The following is a 24,975-nucleotide window of genomic DNA, read 5'->3' as shown; positions in this document are numbered from 1 at the left end:
TTATTTAATAAATATTTATTTATATTGAACTGGTGTTTTTTTTTATTCTTCATACACGTTGCATGAATGAGCATCGATTTATGGAGTAAAAAGTTTTAAATTAAAATTCCATGCACATTTCATAGCGAATTTATTATATGTACTATAAAAATTGTAAAAAAAAAAAAAAAACTAATGATAATAGTTGTGTTATAGAAAACCATGATTTCCTCTCTTACCTAAAGAAACAATAATTGTTGTCAAATTGAATGTCTATATCTTGTATTTTCAATAAAGATATGAAAAACAAGTATATTGAGAAGTCTAAACTACTGTATATGAATAGAAAAATTAAAATTAGTTAAATTTTCTTCAATCTTAAATGACCAAAATGCAATTTTCAAACAAATTCAAATAAAAAGGGATTCAAGCAAATTCAATCAAAAAGGGATTCACAAAAATGACGTTTTTCATTCTTAAATTACCGGAATTCAATTTTCAAACAAATAGGATGATGAGGGTAGGAAATAGTGACATTTTTTTAAATTCAATTTTCAAATATATAAATCCCAAAATTGGAAATTTTCCTAAAAATAAATAAATAAACGATACATAAGTTGGAATAAATACACTTAAGGTTATAAGAGCGGGTTGGTAATTATAAGCATGAGTTAAATAGGCCACCAGGAATTGTGGTGTCATTAGAATACATGGAAATCTATATTTAATTGGTAAAGCGGAATTAAAGAAAAATAAAACATTATTCGAGAATCTTTAAATTTGATCGTTTAAATATAAAAATTATATTAGCACTTCTCATCAACATCAAAGTAGTGCATGTATACACTTCTTTATATATTAATTATTTTTTGAAACATGTCACTTTGCCCCCTCTACCATAAATGAAATATTTTACAATAATCCAATATTATATAAAGTGAAATATATATAAGTAAATATTTCGTTGAGTTAAAAACATATTTATGGTTTGGTATTTTGGATTTCATTATTTTTATTTACTATTTATTATTTTCACTTAACCTAACATATTTTTTACAAAAGTATTTTTGTATAAAAAAATTTCTATTTATTTATTTCTTAAAGTTGTTTTTGAATGTGTATGTTAAAAGCAAAGATTTATTAAAACTGTTAGCTTACTTTATGAATGAAACTTACGTGTTTTGAATGTGTATGTTAAAAGCAAAGATTTATTAAAACTGTTAGCTTACTTTATGAATGAAACTTACGTGAACAAAAGTGATTACAAAATAAAATTCTTATAATTTATTAATATTTTTAATATAACTCAACGAAAAACAAAAAAAAATTCTCATGCTATAATTACTCATGGACATGCAATACTTGCATGAGTAGCCATTGGTTAAAAAAGAAGAGTTTTTGCATGATTACATAATTTGAAACCTTTATTATCACACTATAATAAAGTTAAATGTGTTTAAATAAATGTTACTAAATATTTAATTAAATAAATATATATATCTTAAATAAATGTTTAATTAATTAAATATATATATCTTACATATATCATATATTAAAAAAAAATAATATGTTGTTAATATATTTAATTATGTATTTTTTATTTATTAGGAATGAAGTTTTTGAATATATGTAAATCTATGTGAGTTAATTTGAATACATTTTTTTGGGTAGATGTAATTTTGTGTTAGATTTTTTTTATTTTTCTGGGTGGAAAATGAATTTTTATTTAATTAAATTAAGAGAATAATAACGTCATTGTTAAATGTATATATTAAATAGAATTAAATTTAAAGTAATAAATACATATATTTTTAAAATAAAATACAACTACTTGTAGTAAAGATTTTGTTCAGATACGAAGATTAAAAGATGAACATATTAATATTGTATTGAAACACAATAATGAAGTGAAAATAGATGGTATATGTAGATACACATTGTTAATGAGTCTATAGAGTACTGAGCTAAAGTTAATCATGTTATTAATTTGTAAGAAAGAATTTGTCTCGGCGAGTGGGCTTATTAAAGAGGAAATCCTTTAAAACAAGAAAAAAATTGATCTTAACATATAAGTGTGTATGATATAAGGATACATGAGAATTAAGGCTCAAGTCATATGTGGACAAGATTTAGGTGTTATGATTGACTGCTTGTTATTGGCATTGAAGTCAGCTCAAATGATGATTTTCACAGGATGTGGATATTATTCATCATGACTTCCTTATTTTTTTTATTAAATTGTGTTATGAAGCAAATAGGATTGCATAACTTGACGTAGATAGACACTTTTGCGGAGCATCTAAATCATGTCTTGTTGTTTAAGTTTTGTTGATACATCTAAATCATACACTATGATTTCAGTTATTTTTTTAGTTAACTGTTACATCAAAGTAGGACTGTTGAGTATAATGTTGGGATGATATTTCATGATATGCTTATGACGATAATGATGCACATATGGTTCTTATCTATTTAGTTGTTACGATAATGATGTTGTATGTTTATGATGAATATAATATGCATAAGGATTATGATGTTATGATATGCGGTATATTGATATGTGGCTCATTTATTATGTAATGATATGTCTTTGATGTTGATATGTTAATGTTATAACTTAGGAGGATAATATGATGTGAAGCATGTGGTAGTTGTATGTATATTTATGACAAGCAGAATTTTGTGATAACAATGATGTTATGTTCTTATGATGACACACAATAGTTGGCATCTGAGTTATCTTCTATAATGTTATTATTATAACTAATGCATTGGATGTATATTGAGATGTGGTGATTGACAGGAAATCCACAAATGGGTCGAGAGGGAAGGTTTATTTGACGATCATGTGGGATCCCATACATGCGAGGGAGAATATGTAACACCATATGGGCTTGGGACAAACTCAATCAACACTACATATGTCAGTGGTTCCTTTGTCTTGTATAACTCTTGATGGATAGCTCTTGAGGGGCTATGAGACCATCTTGAGGAGGCCAAGTGCCTGATATTGTAGGCTAAGTGCCTAATATTGGATTGAGATGCCAAAGAATGGTGGGGGTGTAAGGACATCGATGCTTGGGGTTGTGCACCTTAGTGTGTGTGGAGGGAGTGAGCCAGTCTTGCGAGATGTCCTAAGTTATTAAGTACTGAGACTGGATGCCTGCCTTGGGGCAAATGAGGTCTAAGACTTTGCGCGAGCCTTGGGGCTAGCCATAGGCTATGGTATAGATTGATGAGGCTTATACTTGGTTCTGAATGTGGGAAAAGTACAAAGACTCTTTGGGATTTCCTGGAAGTTGTGGAAACTTTCAATGCCTGTTGGTAATACTAGTTCAACAGAGAGTGTAGGGCAAACATGAAGTAATAAATAACTAAATAAAATAAAATGTTAAATGATTCAACTTAACTTCGGGCCGAAGTTCCTTAAAGAATGGGAGTATGTAATGCCCCCTAATAATAATAAAATAATAATAATTAATAAATAAAATAAAATAATATTAAAATATAAATAAATAAATAATAAACAATAAAGAAAAGATAATAATAGTAAGTAAACAATAAATAATGAACAAAATAATAATAATAATAATAATAATAATAATAAATAAAATAATAAATAATAAATTGGAATTGTATATATGTGTGTGTCTCTGTAAAGTATAAAAATAGTAAAATAAGTAAAGTTAACAAAAAGTAAAAATGAATAAAATAAGAAATTTAAATTATGAGAAATGTTAAATTAAGTAAAACCTAAAATAAAGAAATAAAAGTTGGCATGCTCACAGATGGAATGTGTGCATGCAGATCCTCTTTCTATTTATGGAACCATTTGGTCTATTTAATAGACGGTGAGGAGGGTGAGATTCATCCATTCCTTCATCCATTCTATTGGGGAAAAGTTTTGTGAGACCAAGGATTCTCTGGTAGTAGTGTGTTGATTGAGGGCTCGGGGGTGGCCAGCTGTAGAAAGATTATGTGCGGTTGAACCTACGATTGGGTGGAGAGTCGTCCCCAAAAATTTGTTGCGGTTAGTGAGATTCAAATAACGTTCAACTCTGAAATCACAAATAAGGAATATCATTGTACATGTAATTTGTCTCTTCTCATCTTTTTTGAAATTTTATGCTAATTACGTAAATAGATGTGTGTTGATTATAAATTGCATAATTGATCTAATTAGTTGTATATTTAAATTGTGGGTTGTTACATATGGTATCAGAGTGAGGTTTCAACTCTGTTAGACCTTTAGATTATCTCTTTTATGATTGATTAATATTTTAATTAATATCAAATTATTTTTATTTAATAAATAATTATTTATATTGAAAGGGTGTTTTTTTATTCTTCATGCACGTTGCATGAATGAGCATTTATTTATGGAGTAAAATGTTTTAAGTTAAAATTCCATGCATATTTCATAGCGAATTTATTATATGTACTATAAGAATGATAAAAAAAGAACTAATGATAATAGTTGTGTTATAGAAAACCATGATTTCCTCTCTTAGCTATAGCAACATCAATTGTTGTCAAATCAAATGTCTATATCTTATATTTTCAATAAAGATACGGAAAGCACGTATATTGAGAAGTCTAAGTTACTGTGTATGAATATGAAAATTAAAATTAGTTAAATTTTCTTCAATCTTAAATTACCAAAATTCAATTTCAAACAAATTCAAATAAAAATGTATTCACAAAAATGACAATTTTCATTCTTAAATCACCGGAATTTAATTTTCAAACAAATATATAAATCCCAAAATTGTAAGTTTTCCTAGAAAAAATAAATAAACGATACATCAGAAAAAGTTGGAATAAATACACTTAAATCGAGGTTATTAGAACGGGTTGGTAATTATAAGCATGAGTTAAATAGGCCAACGAGAATTGTGGTGTCATTAAAGTCGCCTCAATCATGCCCATGCAAGAATAGATGGAAATCTATATTTAATTGGTAGGGCAGAATTAAAGAAAAATAAAACATTGTTCAAGAATATTTAAATTTGGCCATTTAACTATAAAATTTATATTAGCACTCCTCATCAACATCAAACAAGTAGTGCATGCATAATGTTCTTTATATATTAATTATTTTTTGAAACACATGCCACTTTGCCCATTTACAATAAATGAACAATTTTACAATAATCCAATATTATATAAAGTGAAAATATATAAATAAATATTTTGCACTGTTAGAAACATATTTATGGTTTGGTATTTTGGATTTAATTATTTTTATTTACTATTTACTGTTTCCATTTAACTTAGCATATTTTTTACAAAAGTATTTTTCTATGAAAAAATTCTATTTATTTATTATTATTTCTTTCTTATAGTTGTTTTTGAATGTGCATGTTAAAAGTAAAGGTTTATTAAAAAGGTTATCTTACTTTAAGAATGAAACTAAAGTGAACAAAAGTGATTACAAAATAAAATTTCTATAACTTATTAATTATTTTAATATAATTTAAGAAAAAACAAAAAAAAATTCTCATGATATAATTACTCATGGACATGCAATACTTGCATGAGTAGCCATTAGTTAAAAAAAACAACGAGTGAGTTGCATGCTTTACATAATTTGAAACCTTTACTATCATACTATAATAAAGTGAAAGATGTTTAAATAGACGTTATTAAATATTTAATTAATTAAATATATATCTTACATATATCATATATTAAAAAATAAGTGTGTTGTTAATATATTTTTTTATGTGTTTGTGGGGGCAATGAATAATAGGAATCGATGACGGTGAGCAGCTCTGCAATGGTTTAGGGTTTCGTCAGTCCCTGCAATGGAGCTCTGCTCTGAGCACGACGTGTCTGCTACAAACCTACTGCAAACCCTGGCAACTGTATTCACCATCAAATAGTACAACCATCATGGAGTCCCTTCCGGGGGGGGGGACTCTGAGCCTCCCCCCAATGAGAACAATATGACTCAGACTAAGAATAGCCCTGATGGGGCCTCAGCATCGATCCCGCCTGTCATCACGACAAAGCAGACAAACTAGAACAACACTGGAACACAGAAAGGACCGCAAGAAACAGAGGCAATTCCCCAGAATGGACTGCGAAACACAACAGGAAATGTTGAAGCTCCCAAAGCAACTTCTACGACCTGCAAACCTGTAGCAGCAGAACGACCAAAGATAGAATTACCTGGACAAAGAATCAATACCCAAATCCAGTACATGAAAGACCATGCTCTCATTAGGAAATTTATTGGATTTTGGCCAACGGAGAAAGCCTTGCAGGGATGGATCGCTTCCAAATGGAAACCCAAAGGGCATATCACCCTGCAGCTGGGACCAAAAGGGTTTTTCATAGTGGTCTTTAACTATATAGAAGACCGAAATAGGGTCATTAACAACGACCCTTATTTCTTTAATACTACAGGCCTGTACCTGAGAGATTGGATCGAAAGATTCAATCCGGACAAAGAAGATTTGAGCTGGGCACCAATCTGGATCAGGTTATATTCCTTGTCTTTGGAATATTGGGATGTAGAATCACTAACAGACATTGGAAACGGCCTGGGGGATTTCATTAAAATAGCAGAAGAAACAAAACTCAGAAGATACACTTCCTATGCACACATCTGCGTCTATATGCATCTGAACAAAGCTCTTCCAGATTCGGTAAGTCTATATCATGATGATTTTGAATGGATCCAGTCCATAGATTATGAACATGTTCCTTTCAGATGTAGGAAATGTCATGTCCATGGGCATCTTTTCCGTGAGTGCCCGCTAAATGTTAAGCCCTCATCCAATACCTCCTCTAAGAAACCTGATACCGATGACTTTACAAAAGTGAAAAATCGGAAAAGGAATCACAAAAAACCTGCAATGCACCCCAAAATTCCCCCAGTTAGCACCTCTGCTCCCTCAACTAGCAATAGCTTCGATATTCTGGCTCAACCAGCATCAATGGCCTCTGAAACCCCCATGTATTATGACGAGCCTCCCAAATCGCCCTCTATCTCCACTCACACTGATTCAAGGCCTGCACAAAAACCTTTGCAACCCAAAGATACTCCCCTCTCCTCCTCAATTAAGGACGCCGCTTGGAAACCTAATGGTATGGACATAGACAATTTTACTGAATGAACCCATTCTTACAGCTGACTTCTTGGCAGGAAGCAGTGAACCCAAGCATATGGAAGAATAGCTGGAAAGTATAGACATAGGAGATCTGGATATATTTGGCCTGGAACAAGCCTACAAGGAATTTTTTTTTGACAAAATCCCGGCAAGACAACTAGAAAGTCTAGAGGTAATTCTATCTAGAGCCCATCAACAATGAACTTTAGGAATCCAACCAGGAAGTCAGTGGGATGGGAAGAATCTATTCAAAGATACCAAGAAATGGGGGAGAAAGACAGATTTACAAAGAACAATCCTCATTGGGGAAATGCTGGTAGAATCAGGAAGATACTCCAAACTAACAAAGTACTACAAGCCTCTCCCCAACCCTGAATAATGAAGCTCACATCTTGCAATTTAAGAGGGCTAAATAGCCCTGGGAAATACATAATGATTAAAAACATGATACAGTAGGAGAAACCTCAAATTTTCTTCATGCAAGAGACTAAATGTAATAGTACTATGCTTGGCAACATTCCCACAAAAGCTTGGCCAGGTAGTCAAATTGTAGTAGTGGATGCTCAGGGAGCCTCACGAGGAATTGCAATAGCATGGAATGCACAGGTCATCACGCTCATGGACATCCATTCAACCCATCACTTCATACAAGCTACTTTCCATATCATTGGGACCAATGTGCATGGCCATCTCACTAATGTTTACTTTCCCCAAGAAGCAGTGAACAAATCATTAATTCTAAATACGCTAACTTTGCTCAATTCCACCCGAATCCACCCTCTTTGGATAACTGGGGGTGACTTCAATATGATCACTAAATTAGAGGAAAAAATAGGGGGCCGAATCAAATTGGACACTGAAAGCGATCACTTCAAGGATTTCATCCAAAACAACTAGCTCATGGACCTTCCTTTTAACAATGGAATCTATACATGGAATAACAAAATATCCGGCTCCTAGTAGATTGCCTCCCGGCTGGATCGATTCCTGATTTCGGACAATGCTATCCACCTTGGTGGGGACTTCTCAGCCTCAATATTACCTCTTACTGGATCAGACCACTGGCCCATCTCGCTTCAATGGAAAAGGCTCAGAATAACCACACGAAGACCCTTCCACTTTGAAGATTTCTAGCTGACTCATCCAAACTTCAGCGATCTGGTCCATTCGGCATGGAAAAGTTTCATACCCCCAACAGGAACAAAAATGTTTCAATTCCAGCAAAAACTCAAACATCTCAAAATGCACATCAAGCATTGGAATCATGCCACCTTTGGAAACATTTTTCAAGCTCAGAAAGCTCTAGCTCAGGAAATGGAGAAAATCCAGCAGACCATCATCATTGAAGGAAGGACTGAAGCAATTTCAGAACAGGAAAAGAACCTTCAGAATCAAATAGCAGAGAGAGAAAAGCAAGAGGAAATCCTCTGGAAAGAAAAATCCCGGGTAAGATGGCTAAAAGAGGGCGAGCGGAATACAAAATTTTTCCACCACACCACTATACAGAGGAGAATGCATAACATTATTACCCAAATACAGTATCAGCAGGGAGAAAGATTGGAAGAACATGAGGATATTGAAAAAGAGCTCCTCGATCACTTCAAAGCAGTTCATCAAGAACCTCAAATTAACAGACAACCAACTATAGAAAGGATTCTCCAGCACATCCTGAAAGTGATAACGGATTAACATAATCAACTGCTCCTTCGTCCAGTCTCTCTACAGGAAGTCGACTCGACCATGCATCAGCTCAAGGAAGGAAAAGCACCTAGACCAGATGGTTTTACCTCAAACTTCTTTCACAAATTTTGGGATTTAATTGAAGATGAAGTCTGACAGGTAGTGGAAGAATCCAGAACCCTCCATTGGATGCTTCCCTCTTTGAATGTGACTTTCATTGCTCTCATCCCCAAAGAAGAGAATTCTCTTACGCCAGACAAATTCAGGCCTATAGCCCTCTGCAATGTTATATATAAAGTCATCTCCAAAGTGATTGCTTCTCGACTAAAACTGCTACTTCCCATGCTCAACTTCGCAAAACAATCAGGATATGTTGAAGGAAGGCAAATCATAGATGGCATCATTCTCACCCATTAGATAATTCATTCCCTGAAACACCATAAATAAGCAGGTATGCTACTCAAAATCGACCTCTCTAAAGCTTTTGATAAACTGAGTTGGATGTATATTCAAAAAATGATCTCAGCCTTTGGTTTTTCTCCTCCCTGGGTTAGATGGGTCATGAGCTTAATATCCTCCACCTTCTTCTCAATTCTTGTTAATGGCATTCCTTCAACACCTTTTCATCCCTCTAGAGGTATCCATCAAGGGATCCCCTCTCCCCCTTTCTCTTTGTTCTCATGGCCGAAGGGTTAGGACACATCATCAAGAATGCTCTTCAATCTCAACAGCTAAGGGGAATATCTCTCCATAACTCCCCTTCCATCACTCATCATCAATTTGTAGACGATAATATGTTATTTGGGCATCCTTCAGTCCAAGAAGCCCAAAATTTCAGATCCATTCTTAATGATTTCTCAGAAGCATTTGGAGCTAGCATCAATACTGTTAAATCCCAAATCTTCTTTTTTCACACTCCCTCCACAACTCAAACCGCAATAGCCCGCATTTTCGGATTCCCTATTGCCACTGTCCCTTCCAAATATCTTGGTGCTCCCTTAACTGATTCTGCACTTAAGCATACCTCTTGGTAATCGCTATTGGACAAATTAGAAGCCAGACTCACTTCCTGGACCTTTCGAGCCCTCAATATGGCTAGTCGTCTAGTGCTAGTCAAGGCTGTTTTGCAATCAATGCCACTATACCTCTTCTCTATTTTGGTAGCGCCGAAATGGGTGCTTAAAAAAATTTAAAATCTACAATGGAACTTTTTATGGGGATCTTCTGGTCAAAATCGCAAATGGGCACTCGTTAAATGGGCAACAATTTGTCTTCCAAAAAAACTTGGGGGTATTGGTCTCCAGGACCCTCAACATAGTAATGCAGTCATGGGAGCACGAATATGGTGGAAATGGCTCTATGCTCCACATACACTGTGGGTCATCCTCTGGACTACCAAATATGCAAACAATAGAATGCCAGACGATTTAATTCAGATTACAAATATCAGAAAAGGCTCTCGAATCTGGAATGTGGCCAGACAACACAGAGACATGATCCAACAACACAATTTTTGGGAAATATGAAACGGCAACAACGCCTGCTTCTGGGCTGACTCTTGGCAGCAAAGACCCAGGCTCAACAACATGATGAAACCAACACATACAGAGGACTAGGACAAGCATCAATTGGACGCAGTCAACCAATACTGGACTGCCACCCTCAGTCAGGGATATAGACATGGATAAGCTCGACATACATCATCAGGAAAAGAACAAAGTTAATGCACAAGGAGATGGACACAAAACTCACAAACATGAAAATTAGATTTTCCGATAAGAAGGACATCTTGCAATGGGGATACACTCCACGTGGAACTTTTACCACTCAGGAGGCTTACGACCTGTTGATTAGTACTCATCATATCAAGGACCCTCTTTGGGAAAAAATCTAGTCTCCCAAAATATGGCCTAAGATTTCTACCTTCCTCTGGGTATTATGTCATAAACGAATCCTCACATGGGACAACTTGAGGAAACAAAGCTTCCATAGGCCCTCAATTTGCCCCAATTGCAGACATTAGGAAAAAACCATACAACACCTCATGGACACTTGCAACTTAGCAAACAAACTTTGGGAAAAAACAAGCTTTAGATGTAAAAAGGAATGAAGAGTAAAAGGAGACATTACCAACACCTTCCGCAATTGGGCAAACAATCCGTACAAGAGTAATCTACTAAACACATTGTGGAAAATTGTCCCAGGTCTTCTCATCTGGACTTTATGGAAGGAAAGAAACTGCCACATCTTCAAGAATCAATCCACACCCATAGAGTTCATATGGAGAAATCTATGCAATAATCTACAGGAAACCTTAGCGCTCCAAACCTGGCTCGAAGATGATTTTCCTACTTCTCCACAGGAGCAGAGAATTTGGAAGAATTGGAATCTGAGGATTAACCAGCCACAGGAAAACCCCAGTAAATCCTTCTTAAATCACAAAAATTCCAGCGAGTGGATCCCTCCGCCACTAGGAATTTTCCAATTAAACTTTGATGGTGCCTCCAAAGGCAATCCAGGCATGGCAGGTTATGGGGGAATATTCAGGGATCATAATGGCAAACCTCTTCTGATTTACCTAGGCACAATTGGATGGGACACAAACAACTCAGCCGAGCTTGAAGGATTGTGGCAGGGCCTTCAACTAGCGCAGCAACTTGGCTTCTTTCCTCTAGTTATTGAAGGAGACTCTCAGATACTCATCAACATGACTAATCTAATTCTACAAGGGACCCCTACTCACAAAATGGTCTGCAGTTGGAGATTAGCAGCTCGTCTAGAGCTCATTGAACAATGGCTCACAACCAACAGAGCAATCACGTTCAAACATATCAGGAGAGATGGTAACAAAGTGGCAGACCTCTTGGCAAATTTGGGGGTGGTCAGTGATCGAACATTATACTCAGGATCGCTCAATATTATAAAAGATGGAATCCAATTACAGGCATGCACTGCACTGGTGCAAAATGATTTAGCACCCCTGGCTGCGGGTGTTTAAGATCGCATTAATGTGGATGAGACATTGGGCTGGCAGGTGGCATGGCTACAGGACCACCTGCATTCTCATCTGCGGTGATTTAAGGCGCGCCTCTGTCACCCAATTGGTGCCATTAATCTGGTGCGCGGGTCGAGACCTCCCCTGCAATTTTAAAACCATGGATTCGGATCATCTGCAACACATTGTTTCGCCTCCATTAGGTGATGCAGTATCCTGAGTTGTGTAGACTTGGGGAATGGAATTCACTTCTCCCATACTGCTCTCTGCACCCTGCAACTTAATTACTCAGCACCTGTTTCCGTCTCTGGTTCGGGACAACATGGTATCTTGAGAGTAGAGTCTGCCAACCATTCCTATCTCACAGCTAGAAATTCAGTCTTCTTGGCCCACACCAGCTTGCACCACCCCACCCATAGAACTATGCCAAGGCTCCGCCATCGCATGCACAACAGGTGTGGCAGCAATCGAGGCTGAGACATCTGCCCCCCCTCTCCACCTCCCTCTGCATCGACCTCTTCTTCATCCTCCCTGTTAGCGTTTGAAATTTCACCTCAGGCTGAAAAGGCAAATCTCAAAAGCTACATCAAACCATTCAGCCTCGTAGCTAGCCCTACGGGGCAAGAGAAGGCTCTCTCCTGTCAATCTCGTTAAATTTTCAATGGTAAGAGATGACCAATTCAAGGTAACACAGATATTAGGCTAGTAAACTGATTTGAAGGTTGATTTGGGGGTTTTTGGGGTTTTTGGTGGCAAATTGAGGAACTGCAATTTACGGTGCGGGGATTGGACACAGTTTCTGCAGGGAAGTCTTTGGGGCAAGGTAGGAGATTGTGTAGATGTCTTTAGCTGAAATGGATGATCTGGAAGAAAGATAATAAGGCTAAAGAGAGCAAACAATGGATTTGAATTCTCTTTAGACAGTAGAAAACATAGAAATTAAACAAATTTGAAAGCAGAGCATGCAAGCATGAATTCTAACTTTATCACTTCATTTGTTTAATATGCAGCAGTATAGAAAGGAAATGAATCACATAACAAAGCTTACAATAACATGAAGAGACACACCATCAACACAATGAGTCCACAAGAATCCCAATGATGACTGCAAAACCCTGGTCTTCCTTAGCCAAAAATTGCAGAGATACAAGCAAAATATACAATGATAGTTCCTCCCTCAAGAGTCCAACCATGAAAATGAGCATGAAAGTACATAATATAGATGATCTAACCTCTTCCCCACCTCTAGGGGTCGAGCTCACTATCCTAGGAGCTGTTTGAACAACTCCTAAACTAAGCACTACAAAATAGGCAGTCAAAACAACTTGCCTCTAAAAACTTGGAAACCAGTTCATACAGTCAAATTTACCCTTTTACATGAGAGAAACTTCTAGAAGAGTAAAACAAGAGTAAAAGTACCCAAAAAGTGCCACAAGTACAGTCAAAAGGACCACCATCGACCTCAGCAAGTCAAACTGGAGCTAAACTGCAAATTCTGGGCTGAACTGGTCAAATCTGGCAAAGTTCCCTCAACGGGTCGCGCACATCCAGCTCAACGGGTCGCGCACTTTGGAGCCCTGTTTGGAGGCCTTCCCGATGTCAGAATCAGGTTCAGGATAGCTCGTTGGAAATTTCTCTGAGTCTAATTTCCAACCCAACCAGAATTTTTGGATTTGGAGGTCATTTTCCCAGTCAAAAGTCAATTCTCCCAAGACTACTTCTGCAGCTCAAAAAAGGGGCAGAAAGTCAAAATTTGACTGTATTTTGACCTTTTGGAGGCCCAAAACTTCATGAAAACTCAAGGTAATGGATGGGCATATGTAACTTTGCATGAAAAATCCATCAATGCTGAGTTTTCGCAAAACGGAGCTACGATGACAAAGGGTCTCACCGGGGGTGAGACCCGTTGAGAAGCCAAAACCTGTAAATTGCCCAAAAATGCCAAAAATGAGCCAAAACTTCCAAAATTTTTTGTACTTGGTGCTGTGAAGAGGCTAGTGAGTGTCATGATGAGTAAGAGAAGCCTCAGCCAAGATGCGGAGTGGGTTGGCCTTCTTCTTCCTCCTAAGAGCCTCGGTCAATCTTCTTTGGAACACTTTCATCTTTGCTTTACAAACGTGCATCCTAGCCCAATAGTGGTTTTTCATGTTCCTTAGCAACCTTTTGTCTTGATTGGCCTTAGCCAACAGCCTCTCCAAGTGGGCATTCTCCTGAATAAGCAAAGACTCCCAGTCAACAGGCAATGGATCACCGGGCCTCCTACGGTTGAGGACTCGATCACTACGAATCCTCCAAATCTCATCAAGTGCCTTCTCCTCCTCCAACTGTGTGTTCCGCTGCTCTAGATATGTGATGGTCCATTGGGCACCCTCAAGTTTCCACTGCAAAGTATCATTCTCGGCCCTAAGCTGCTGAATGATCTCCTTTGCCTCTTGGCTATGAGAACTGACCTCAAGATCGATCACTGGATCCTCATGAACCATGGGCTCTTTGCCCCTCTGCAATACCTCTGCTGGTGAAGAAAGCGAGGCCCCTTCCACCTGCTGTGGAGATAACACTCGCTGCTCTGAAGATGAAGGCGAGACCCCTTCCACCTGCTGTGGAGATAGTACTCGCCTGGCTGCTGCAAATAAGGCCCTTGGGCCTTTCTGATAGGTGACCATAGGAGTGGAGCTGACATGTCGGGTGATGGGAGCATCAGGCTGCTGAGATGGTCCTCCCTCCTCATGAATAGCCTCCTGATGTGGCTGAGGTGGCATTGTGAAAAACTCACGGGAGATGAACTCCTCCCATGAAATACCCTGCTGAGTCAACTGATAAGAGACTATAAGCTGGATCAAACCATAGTGACAAAGGCTCCGGTACTGCTGGGCCGGGGTCTTCCTCTGCAACATGGGTACCATCCTCTGAATGTTCTGAAATAGGAAGATCGGGAGGTTCATCATCCTCACCCGGGTGAAATGCATCAACAGGCGAATGTGATATGAATACACCTGTGAAAATCTGCCCTCACATGTGAAATAATGCATGATAAGTCTCATGAGGGGAGCATACTCACTCCGAAGAAATCTGAATGGGAAAACACCTGCCAACAGTTTCACAAATGATGGCCGGACATAGGGCTCAAAGTGAACAAAATCAAGTAGTCTGCGCTTAGACCACACCTCACCCACATTCGGTATACCTGTAGCCTCTGAGATCACCTCGGGTGTCAATATGAAATTCACCCCTGCAAGAGTGACATGTCCATCATGGAGGTGTAAGACAAACAAGCGGGCCAACTCTCTATGATGCTGAATCTGAGAGAGCCTCTCACAAAACTGATAGCATGACATGTACTGGAAACAACTCAGTGCCAAAGGACAAGCCTGTAACTCTGCCAATGAAGTAGGCTCCTCCCTCTTATGGTGACCTCCCTTACCCCCTCTACGAGGTCTCCTCTGTTCCTCAATCTCTGTAGATGATGAATGGTCATCACCTTGCTCATAAGTCTTGGTATCTGACATGGTTTTGGAGCAAGGTGGGCAAACTGAAGGACAAATTGAACTGCTGCCTCTGCCTGCAAAAGTACTGAACTCTATGCTGTTTCAAGGGGGAAAACATGAGGGGAATGTTAGGGGAGGGAACTTCTTAACAAGGAATGGGAATATATGAAAATAACAGGGAATTTTCAAGGGAAACTTTACAAATTGTCATGCATATAGGAACAATTTTAACATTGGGAAATCATTTGCAAAGAACATCTCATATGGGACAAAACATGTATGATAATGAACATGTAAGGGGATACATATATCAATAGGGGCATAGGGACACCATACACCAAATTTGCTTGTATGAGTTCATGTGTGTCATAAGGCAAATTTTGCTCTTTTTGTTCATTAAGGAGCACATGCACATTAAGGAGTACATACACATTATTTTCATATAAAGGGAAAGTTTCATGTACAAGGGGATGTCAAGGGTATATAGGGGTTATGTGCATGCCTTTTGATATATAGCAAAATTTTAATTTCACATGACTCTTTTCTTTATTTTCAAATGTATCTTTTCTTTTTGTTTTATTTTTTGCATGTGTATGGTAGAGGGAATTATGGTTTTGAGTGCTTGTGAGAGGGGTAGGGTTTATAGCTTAGGGATGGGGGAAAAAATCAACATTTTATGTACAAATCAAATGGGACAGAGATGCAAGCATGACTATGAATGAAAGAGGGAAAAAAGGAAGGGATCAATGGGACAAAAAACACTTGAAACAGTCACAAAACCCTAGCATTTTACAAACATTAGCAACAGCCACATTAATCCATTCATTTGCAAATTTAAAAGATAAAACCATAGCATACATCATTATTTTCATCACCCATACCATCAACCATGGATTAGGAGCCTACCTCGACCGATCAAGCAAGTTTGAAGAGGAATGAAGGAATTGTTTTGAAGTTTTGATAGCAGGCAGATGAACGGGTCGCGCACAGCCCTGGACGGGTCGCGCACAGCCCAACGGGTCGCGCCCGTTATGTTTTTGCACTGCCGGGGACTGCTGGACGGGTCGCGCACCGCCCAAAAGGTCGCGCACGAGCCTGGACGGGTCGCGCACCTGCAAACTGCCCGAAACGCTTGTAATTTTGCCTCCTTCGCTTTTCACTCTCTCACAATCTCTCTTGGAAGCTCGAAATGCACAATGAGAGTGAAAGGAGGGAGATTACCTTTTATAATCTCACTTTGAAAAAATTTCATTCAAAAACCCACTTTATAAAGTCTATTTTGACACTTTTAAAAAACATTGATTTTCTTGGTTTCCTTTATCCTGAAGTTGACCTTTTGAGTGCTTTGACCTGATTCTTTTTGCAGGGAGATCATCTGAAGGACTGTGGCAAGGGGACCAGGGTTGTTGCTGCCTTTCTGAAGACAATTTGGAAATTTATTCTCTTTACAAAAATTATCATGACCTTGGCTTTAAAAACAGGGTTTTTAAATCCAAGGTTAAAAATGAACTATACATGATGAAAATTTCAAAGGAACATGTTTACCATCCTTCCTCTGGCTTGCTGGTCACTCAAGGACTCTCAGAAACATGACCTTGCTAAGACAACTGACCAAAACCCTAGACCTGGAATTTTGACATTAAGACCAAATAAGAGCAGCTTGACAAACTCAATGACCTGATATGACCTGATCCAGCAAAGCCAAGAGGGGTATGAATAGACCAGCTCCTCCATCAGGGTTATGGCATGCCTAATGAGATGCAAACTTTGACACTGATGAGACACCTACCAATGCAAATGCAAAGAGCTTTGATCACTGATGGAGGGATTTCAAGACCGACACTAACACTCCCCATCCTCCATTCCATCCACGAGTCGCTACCCTGCCACCCGTAGCGGAAGAGGTCGCACTCACCTCGGTGAAGCTCAAAGGGTCACTGCTGCTACCCAGACGATCAATCTACCTATGTCCCCTCAACAACGTCATCAATCTGCTCAATTTCACTTCCTCTGCGCTTCGAACAGACCCACAATAATAGCCACTGTCTTTGTAGAATTCAGAGAGGAGACCTGCCCACAATCTGTCCTAGCCAACAACACTGTGAAGACACTGGTTCAAATGCCTCCCACCTGTACATAGGAGAAGCCGAGTGCCAGTACTCAGAAGATGGCTCAGGAGCAGCCTGCAACCAGCAAGCTAAAAGCCTTGGGTAACAGTGACACCATCAAAGGCAAAGGCAAGAAGACTGATGACACTACGGGTGGCAAGAAGGTAGCTGAGAATGATTGGGAGGATTACAAATGCTTGATAGTGGAGGAGCCGCCATTGCCTACTGACACCTAGCACATCCATGCAGACAGGTTTCGCTACCCAGCTCTGTTTTTTGATGGTTTATTTTAATGTTTTTTTCTCAAGATATGTGGTCATTTTGAGGAACTTGCTATAATGGACTATTTTGATTTAAACGATAGCATCCCTGTGAAGGTAGGATTTTCCATTGTTTTTTGGACTGGTTTCCCCTTCGGGCAGTCTCAACTCAGTTTTTCTGATGTTTAAACTTGCTATATCTCTGTTCCAGACTGGCAGAGGCTAGAGCGTCGTTGTAATTTTACTGTTACTATAATAGAATTAATTTTACTTGGAATATATATATATATATATATATATATATATATATATATATATATATATATATATGTCTTTTTTATTTATTAGGAATGAAGTTTTTGAATATATCTAAATCTATGTAAGTTAATTCGAAATTACATCATTTTTTAAGAAAGCAAAAAAAATTGGTTAGATGTAATTTTGTATTAGATTTTTCTATTTTTTCTAGGTGGAAAATAATTTTTTTATTTAATTAAATTAAGATAATAATAATGTCATTTTTGAATGTATATATTAAATAATAGTAAATTTAAGGCTTTAGGGGGATGAGGCTCTGAAAATGTCGGGTCGGGTTATTTTGCGCGAAGGGTTTGGTTAGGGTTTTTTACAGAACCCTGATGCTCCAGTAACCGCGTCGCCCTCCGTTTCCACCCGTCGCTACCGCTGTCACCGCCTACCTCTCCTCCGTTACACTGCCTCTTTCGGTTTCGTAACTTCGCACAGGGGGGATTATACTGTGCCGTGACTTCCGTTTCTACCTGTGACAGTTCATTTTTTACCCTGCACGGTCCGTAAACTGCAACTTGTCTTTTTCTCCAGGATTCTCTACTCCACAAGGTGTCCGCCGTCCCGAGGCGCAGCTGGCCATGGAGGATCTGGATGCCGTTGATTATTTTGCTGACTCGTTGGAAGGGGTCTCCATCTGGCATACTCCATATGCCACCTCAGAAGGTATGTTCAATTCTGATTTCCCCGAAAATTACTCACAGTTTTCCTTCGGTGAACTATCGAGGACTCAGCCTGTGGTCCTTCCGGATGAACCTCCTACCTGGCCAGCCCTCTCTACGCCCCCTCACTCTCCGGCAACCCTCGGTTTTGTCTCTGGTTGCCTAAACCCTAACCCTGGTTTAGATCTCCCGGAAGCTGGCTCTTTTTCTCGACCGCCGCATAACCCTTCTCTGCCTTCTTCCTCTGCCGGTCTCGCGGTCTCCCTTGGTCACTTCTCCGGTAGCTTCACTGCCGTACCCCCGCTCTCGGGCCCCCCTTTTGTTTCTGGCTCCGGAATCCCTGCCTCTCATCAGATCTCGGCTCCTTTGAATGTTACCGCTCCGCCTTCTGGTCAACCTCAGAACCTTCCACCTCCGCGCGGCCCTAAACGGAAATATAAGTGCTTCAAATCCAAGGAGGACGATATTTTCCTCAGACTGGAAGAGGATATTCAGTGGGGAGAAGCGATGGACTTTGCAGATCGGGTCTTGGTTGGTCGCATCAGGGGGCGCAGCTACACGGCGGCACAATTGAAGACCTGGGCAACTGAAGTTTGGGGGCATCATTTGGTGAACATCCCTCATGTGCAGACTTTCGTGAGGGGATGGTTCGCACTGAGGTTTGCTCGTGCTGACCACACTAATTGGGTTTTGTCCTCCTATTGGCATTTTGAGCATGCCCCTGTGCTCCTTAAGAGATGGACACCTTTATTCGACCCTGAGAGAGAGCAGATAGGTATTGGACCAGTTTGGATTAGGCTCCCAGGGTTACCTCTCCAATACTGGTCTGAAGATATATTCAAACGTATTGGTAATGCTCTTGGTACTTACATGGGCTACGATAAATCCTATCATCAGACTGGCATGATGGCTTATGCCAGGATCCTCGTCAACATGGACACCAGGGGCGGGCTTTATGAGCACATTACTATACAGTGGAGAGACTCAGCTCGCAGACAGATCATTGATTATGAGGGCATTCCCTATCGCTGCCGTAGGTGCCACAAAGTAGGGCATCTCTACAAGGACTGCCCTCTCCTCCAGAAAGCGCCAAGGAACGACAATGTAGTAGGGGTCGACCCTCTCCTGGACACCTCCCCTATTCAACATCCTGTACAGCATCCAGAGCCTCAACTGCACGAACAGGACGATGGTGTCCCCCGGAACACTTCTGCGGCCGCTGATACTGCCACTGTCTCAGCTGCACCTCCTACAACAACAACAGCTCCTGTGCAATCAGCGCCACAACAAGAGGACTCAGCGAATACGGGTATGTCTTTATCTCCCCCCTCATTGATATCTCCTGCATCCTGCACTGCATCGGGCATATCACTTCTCCCTCCTAGCACTGATCCTCTATCCTCTTTATCATCTCCCGCTCCTCATATCATTCACACTCACTCATCCCTCACTTGCTCCCTTCCTCTCCCTCCTCCGTTGGCCCCTCCTCTGTTGATCACATCGACCCTCGCATCCCTCTCCATTCGATCGTCTCAGACATCTCCTCGTTACTCGCTGCGATCCCGGTCGAGGGACAAGGGTCCTGACGTCGTAGGTCTTGACTCCGTGAGTGTTCCCTCCTCACTTAAGACCTCCCGTGGTCGACCCTCCCGCATTACCAAAGCTAGGCACACTGCCGATGAAGAGGTTGCCCTCGGGCGACAACAAACTATCTTTAGGGCGCTTAGAGCAAGGGATGGCCCTCTTCCCCTCCCCTCATGAAGGTTCTATCTTTTAACTGCCGAGGGTTTGCTAGCTCAACCAAAAAACTAGCGCTCAGGAGGTTGCTTATTTCGACTCATCTGGACATTATTTTCCTACAAGAAACCCTCTGCTTGGCTGATCCCCTTATTCATACCCTCTCCTCCTGGCTCCCTAACTAGACCTTCCATGCACTGGATGCGTCCAGGCGATCTGGTGGATTGGCTATTGGGGTCTTCAACAGGGCTGTGGATATTCAGAATTTCTGGGGAGGCAGGGGTTTCATTGGCCGAGACATTTTTGTTCACTCTATTGAAAGGTATATTCGCATCATCAACGTCTAAGGCCCTTGCACTGACCGCGCCAACTACTGGAGATCCCTACTGGAAACTGGACTTCTACAAGCTGATAACATCATATTGGGAGGGGACTTGAATTTTTCCCTGGGCTTCTGCGAATCATGGGGGCATATGGCACAGGTCGACACCCTCTCCGATACCCTCTCCACCTTATTAGAGGATCATCACTGGGTGGACATTCCATCTGCTCGTTTACAATACACCTGGTCAAATAACATGAGTGAGGATCAGAGTTTGGCCAGGAGGCTCGACCGTTTCCTTATTAAGGAGACCCTGTATAACAACCTCCCCAGATTCCGCCAATGGGTTAGATCCGGTGGCATATCCGACCACAGGCCTATCTTCCTGGAGGCAGAAGACCTTAATCACAAAATCAAGAGCCCTTTCAAATTTAATGCAGCTTGGCTTCAGGACCCCTCGTATATTCAGCTGGTCCAAAATTACTGGCAGAACAATCCCATCAGGGAAGATGAGGAACTCTCTGCGGGTTTTGTTAGAAAGCTTATTGAACTCAAGCAGATCACCAAAACTTGGGCACACCAAAAGCGAATCCAAGATAATCACATTCTGAAAGAGGCTGAACAGGTCATTGCTGAGTTTGAGGATACATCATCTGGGACTTTCCCCACACAGGAGAGCAGGGAACTGTATACCACTCTCATCGCAAAACGCTCCCAAATACTGAAAGAACGAGAAGAAAGTTGGAGGCTAAGGAGCAGGGCTATTTGGCTCTCTGAGGGAGACAATAACACTAAGTTTTATCACAAATTCGCCAATGGACGCAAAGCCATCAACACTATTTGGGAATTAAAGGATGATCGTGGCCACACTGTTTCATCTCAACAGAACCTGGCCAGACTGGCCACTGAGCACTTTAGAGGTATATATACCGCTCCTGGAGACATCAATATTTTGGAGATCATGAGAGTAGCTGAACTCTTTCCCAGATATGTTGAACAAGAAGAGTCGGATGAGCTTCAGAGGGAAGTATCCATGGAGGAACTAGAAGCTACAATAAAATGGTTTAAAAAAGATAAGAGCCCTGGCCCAGATGGGTGGACCATAGAATTCTACATCGCTTTCTTCGACATCTTGGGAAATGACCTTCTGAAGATTGTGGAAGATAGTAGGAGGAGAGGAAGGATATCCTCTGCTATCAAATCCACCTTCATCGCCCTTATTCCCAAATCCGATGCCCCGACCTCCTTCGATGACTTCCGCCCCATCTCACTTTGCAATTGCCTCTACAAAATCATTGCCAAGATTATCGCCAACCGCCTCAAGCCCATCCTCTCGCATCACATATCCTCCGAACAATTCGCTTTCTTGCATCAAAGACAGATCCATGAAGCCATCGCCATTGCTCAAGAACTCATGCACTCCCTGCAGATCAAAAAACAGAAAGGAATGATTCTTAAAGTGGATCTCTCTAAGGCATTTGACAGAAAAAACTGGCTGTATTTAAGGCTGCTGCTAACTCATCTTGGTTTCCCCTATGGCTTCATTAAATGGACGATGAGCTGTATCACCGATGTATCTTACAGTGTATTACTCAATGGGGAAGCTACCTCCTTCTTCACATCAGAGAGAGGACTTAGACAAGGATGTCCTCTCTCACCTCTGCTGTTCTTGCTGATCATGGAAGGATTAAGCAGAATTATCTCATCCGCCAGAGATAGGCATCAATTGACTGGCATCAAAATTGTGGACAATTTCTTCCTCACGCACCTGTTATTCGTTGATGACATCTTGATATTCTTAAATGGCAGCATTGGGGACTCCACTTCGCTTCACAATTCCTTTCTCCTATTTCAGCAAGCCACTGGAATGAAGATCAATGAAAATAAATCCACGATCACCACGGTTGGCTGCTCCATTCATGAATCTTCCTTTGCCTCACAGCGCTTTCGCTTTGTCTTTTTGAATCTGAAGGATGGAATAAAGTACCTCGGCTTTAGACTAAAACCATCTGGCTACAAAATTGCTGACTGGTTATGGCTAATAGCAAAAGTGGAAAAGAGGCTACAGGTATGGTACCATCGATACCTCTCACGTGCAGGCAGATTAGTACTCATCAAAGCTGTCATTGAAGCCACACCAGTCTATTGGATGGCCCTAGCCTGGATTCCAAAAGGCATTTTGAACAGGCTCCAAAGTATTTGCTGCAGATTCCTTTGGAAAGGACAATAACAGGGGAGACTTTTCGCTTGGGTAAAATGGGATACCATTGCCAAGCCCAAGCGATGGGGTGGTTGGGGCATCAAGAAGTTGGATTTCTTCTCCAAGGCTCTGGCTGCTAAGCTCGGATGGCGTCTACTTACCTCAGATGGTCTCTGGTCTCAAGTCGCATGTGCTAAATACATCAAACCACAGACCGTTTTGGATTGGATCTGTACACAACATGGCACCAATCACCAAATTTCCAATATCTGGAAAGCAGTCATCGGCACCTTACCTCTGCTGCGAGATGGTATCACTTGGCGCATAAAGGAAGGTAACGCCGTTCGCATCGGGCTGGACCCATGGGTTGGATGTGGAAATGCCCATAGGTTATCTGCTGATATTATTAGATACCTCCATGACAGAGGGATTACTCACATTAAACATATTGGAGATCATGCAAATTCCTCGTTCCTTCAGCAAGCTTGCTTATCCGCCCAAGCTTTAGAATTGCCTGCACAGTGGATAAACGAATGGTCGAAGTATACAATTGCACTATCTCAAGCACACATGAGGCTCACTGATGGACCAGACGAGATCATTTGGGCGTTCACCAAGCATGGTGTCTACACACCAAAGCTTGGATATCTAAGGCTCATGGAACCTTATAGACCCCCAGATATACTTCCCACCTGGAAAGCGCTCTGGAAGCTTAAGTCAGCCCCCCGGACGAGATTGTTGATGTGGAACATCCTATTTGATAAAATTCCTACCGGCACCAACCTCATGAAGAGGTCCTTCTATGGACCCTTTCGCTGTCACTTATGTCATAACGCAGAAGAAAGCACCGATCATTTGTTTCTATTCTGCAGCTCTTCTATTCAATTCTGGAAATCTCTTACCTCACAGATCCCGCTTTTGAAAGAATGGCATGGTAACAACCTCTCTGAAGCATGGAATGCCTGGTGCCATAATCACTCTGGGAAAGCTATTAACCTGCCTCTGCTGGCTTGCTGGGCCATTTGGATCGCGCGGAATCAGTCAATCTTTAACCTTAAAGCCCCTCACTGGCCTTCTATAATCCTCCACACGGTTGCTGATTATAATATGCTTCCTGAAGAGGATCCCCCCGCCCCGCCTCGCATCATCAGACCTGTTCCCATCGACATATCAATACCATGGGCTTTTTTTGATGGCTCGGCCCAAGAAGCGGGCTGTGGGGGTGGTGCTATCCTCCATCTCAACGAGAGGCACTGTTTCAAGTTACAAATCAATCTTGGTAGAGGCACAAATAACTATGCTGAACTGTGCACGGCCAAACATATCATCCACTTTGCTATCCATAAACAATGCAGACACCTACAGCTATTTGGAGACTCTAAAATTGTTTGCAATTGGCTGAATGATGCATCCCATTGTCATGCATTTTCTTTGAGGCACATACTTGATGAAGCAAAGAGATTGATTGCAGCCTTTGAATCTTTTGTTTGCCATCATGTTTACAGGGAACAAAACACCGTCGCCGACCAGCTCTCCAAAGAGGCCGCGCATAGAGAAGGAGAAGACTGGTTGATCCAGGAGGAAATAGACGGCATATACTACCAGCACTACCACAGACCTTTTGATGACCACATGGACGAGGGGCTATGAAGCCCACACTTTATTTCAGTTAACTTTTTGTTTATAGCATGTACATAGACACTGTCTAGACATGAGTTCAGCTGAACTCTATTTTGTTTATATACAGCATATATATTGCTCTCTGCGAAGAGCATAGGCAAATTTTGATCACTGATAGACATACTAGTATTTTTTGGAAATGCTCCCTGCGTGGAGACATCTTAGACTACTCTCACTAGAACTACAGTTATTTTTTGATCTCGACAGGCAATGCTGCCTCCATATGAATATGCTTCGGCATCTGCAAAATGTAATTTCTTAACACATAATAGAAATTACGACTTTTTCCCAGGGGAAAAAAAAATAGTAAATTTAAAGTAATAAATATATATATTTATATATAGTAAAATAAATTACAACTACTCGTAGTAAACATTTTGTTCAGATACGAAGATTAAAAGGTGAGCATATTAATATTGTATTGAAACACAATAATGAAGTGA

General features: G+C 40.3%; 2 protein-coding genes across 2 annotated transcripts; both read left to right on the top strand.

The window, feature by feature from the left end:
* The first annotated feature begins 11,298 nt into the window (after positions 1 to 11,298).
* On the top strand, positions 11,299 to 11,775 carry LOC149141833 (uncharacterized). The gene has a single exon (XM_089451345.1). It carries the CDS (start codon positions 11,299 to 11,301, stop codon positions 11,773 to 11,775), a length of 477 nt encoding a protein of 158 aa, XP_089307471.1.
* Positions 11,776 to 20,803: 9,028 nt separating this feature from the next.
* Positions 20,804 to 24,502, top strand: LOC149141832 (uncharacterized). The gene is made up of 2 exons (XM_089451344.1): positions 20,804 to 22,720; positions 22,886 to 24,502. The coding sequence occupies exons 1-2, from the start codon at positions 20,804 to 20,806 to the stop codon at positions 24,500 to 24,502; spliced, it is 3,534 nt and encodes a 1,177-aa protein (XP_089307470.1).
* The last annotated feature ends 473 nt before the right edge of the window (positions 24,503 to 24,975 follow it).

The sequence above is a fragment of the Pinus tabuliformis genome, chromosome X (assembly GCF_031772625.1).
Source record: "Pinus tabuliformis cultivar Carrire ecotype Pingquan chromosome X, CPIR1, whole genome shotgun sequence".
Taxonomy (NCBI): domain Eukaryota; kingdom Viridiplantae; phylum Streptophyta; class Pinopsida; order Pinales; family Pinaceae; genus Pinus; species Pinus tabuliformis.
This window is presented reverse-complemented; position numbering and strand designations above follow the sequence as displayed.

What these genes read in the sequence shown, in the direction of transcription:
- LOC149141833 (XM_089451345.1), top strand. Translation starts at nt 11,299, where the DNA reads ATGGCAGGTTATGGGGGAATATTCAGGGATCATAATGGCAAACCTCTT.
- LOC149141832 (XM_089451344.1), top strand. Translation starts at nt 20,804, where the DNA reads ATGGCACAGGTCGACACCCTCTCCGATACCCTCTCCACCTTATTAGAG. An exon ending in AAGTGGAAAAGAGGCTACAG is followed by an intron (nt 22,721 to 22,885) that starts GTATGGTACCAT and finishes GGACAATAACAG; the next exon opens with GGGAGACTTTTCGCTTGGGT.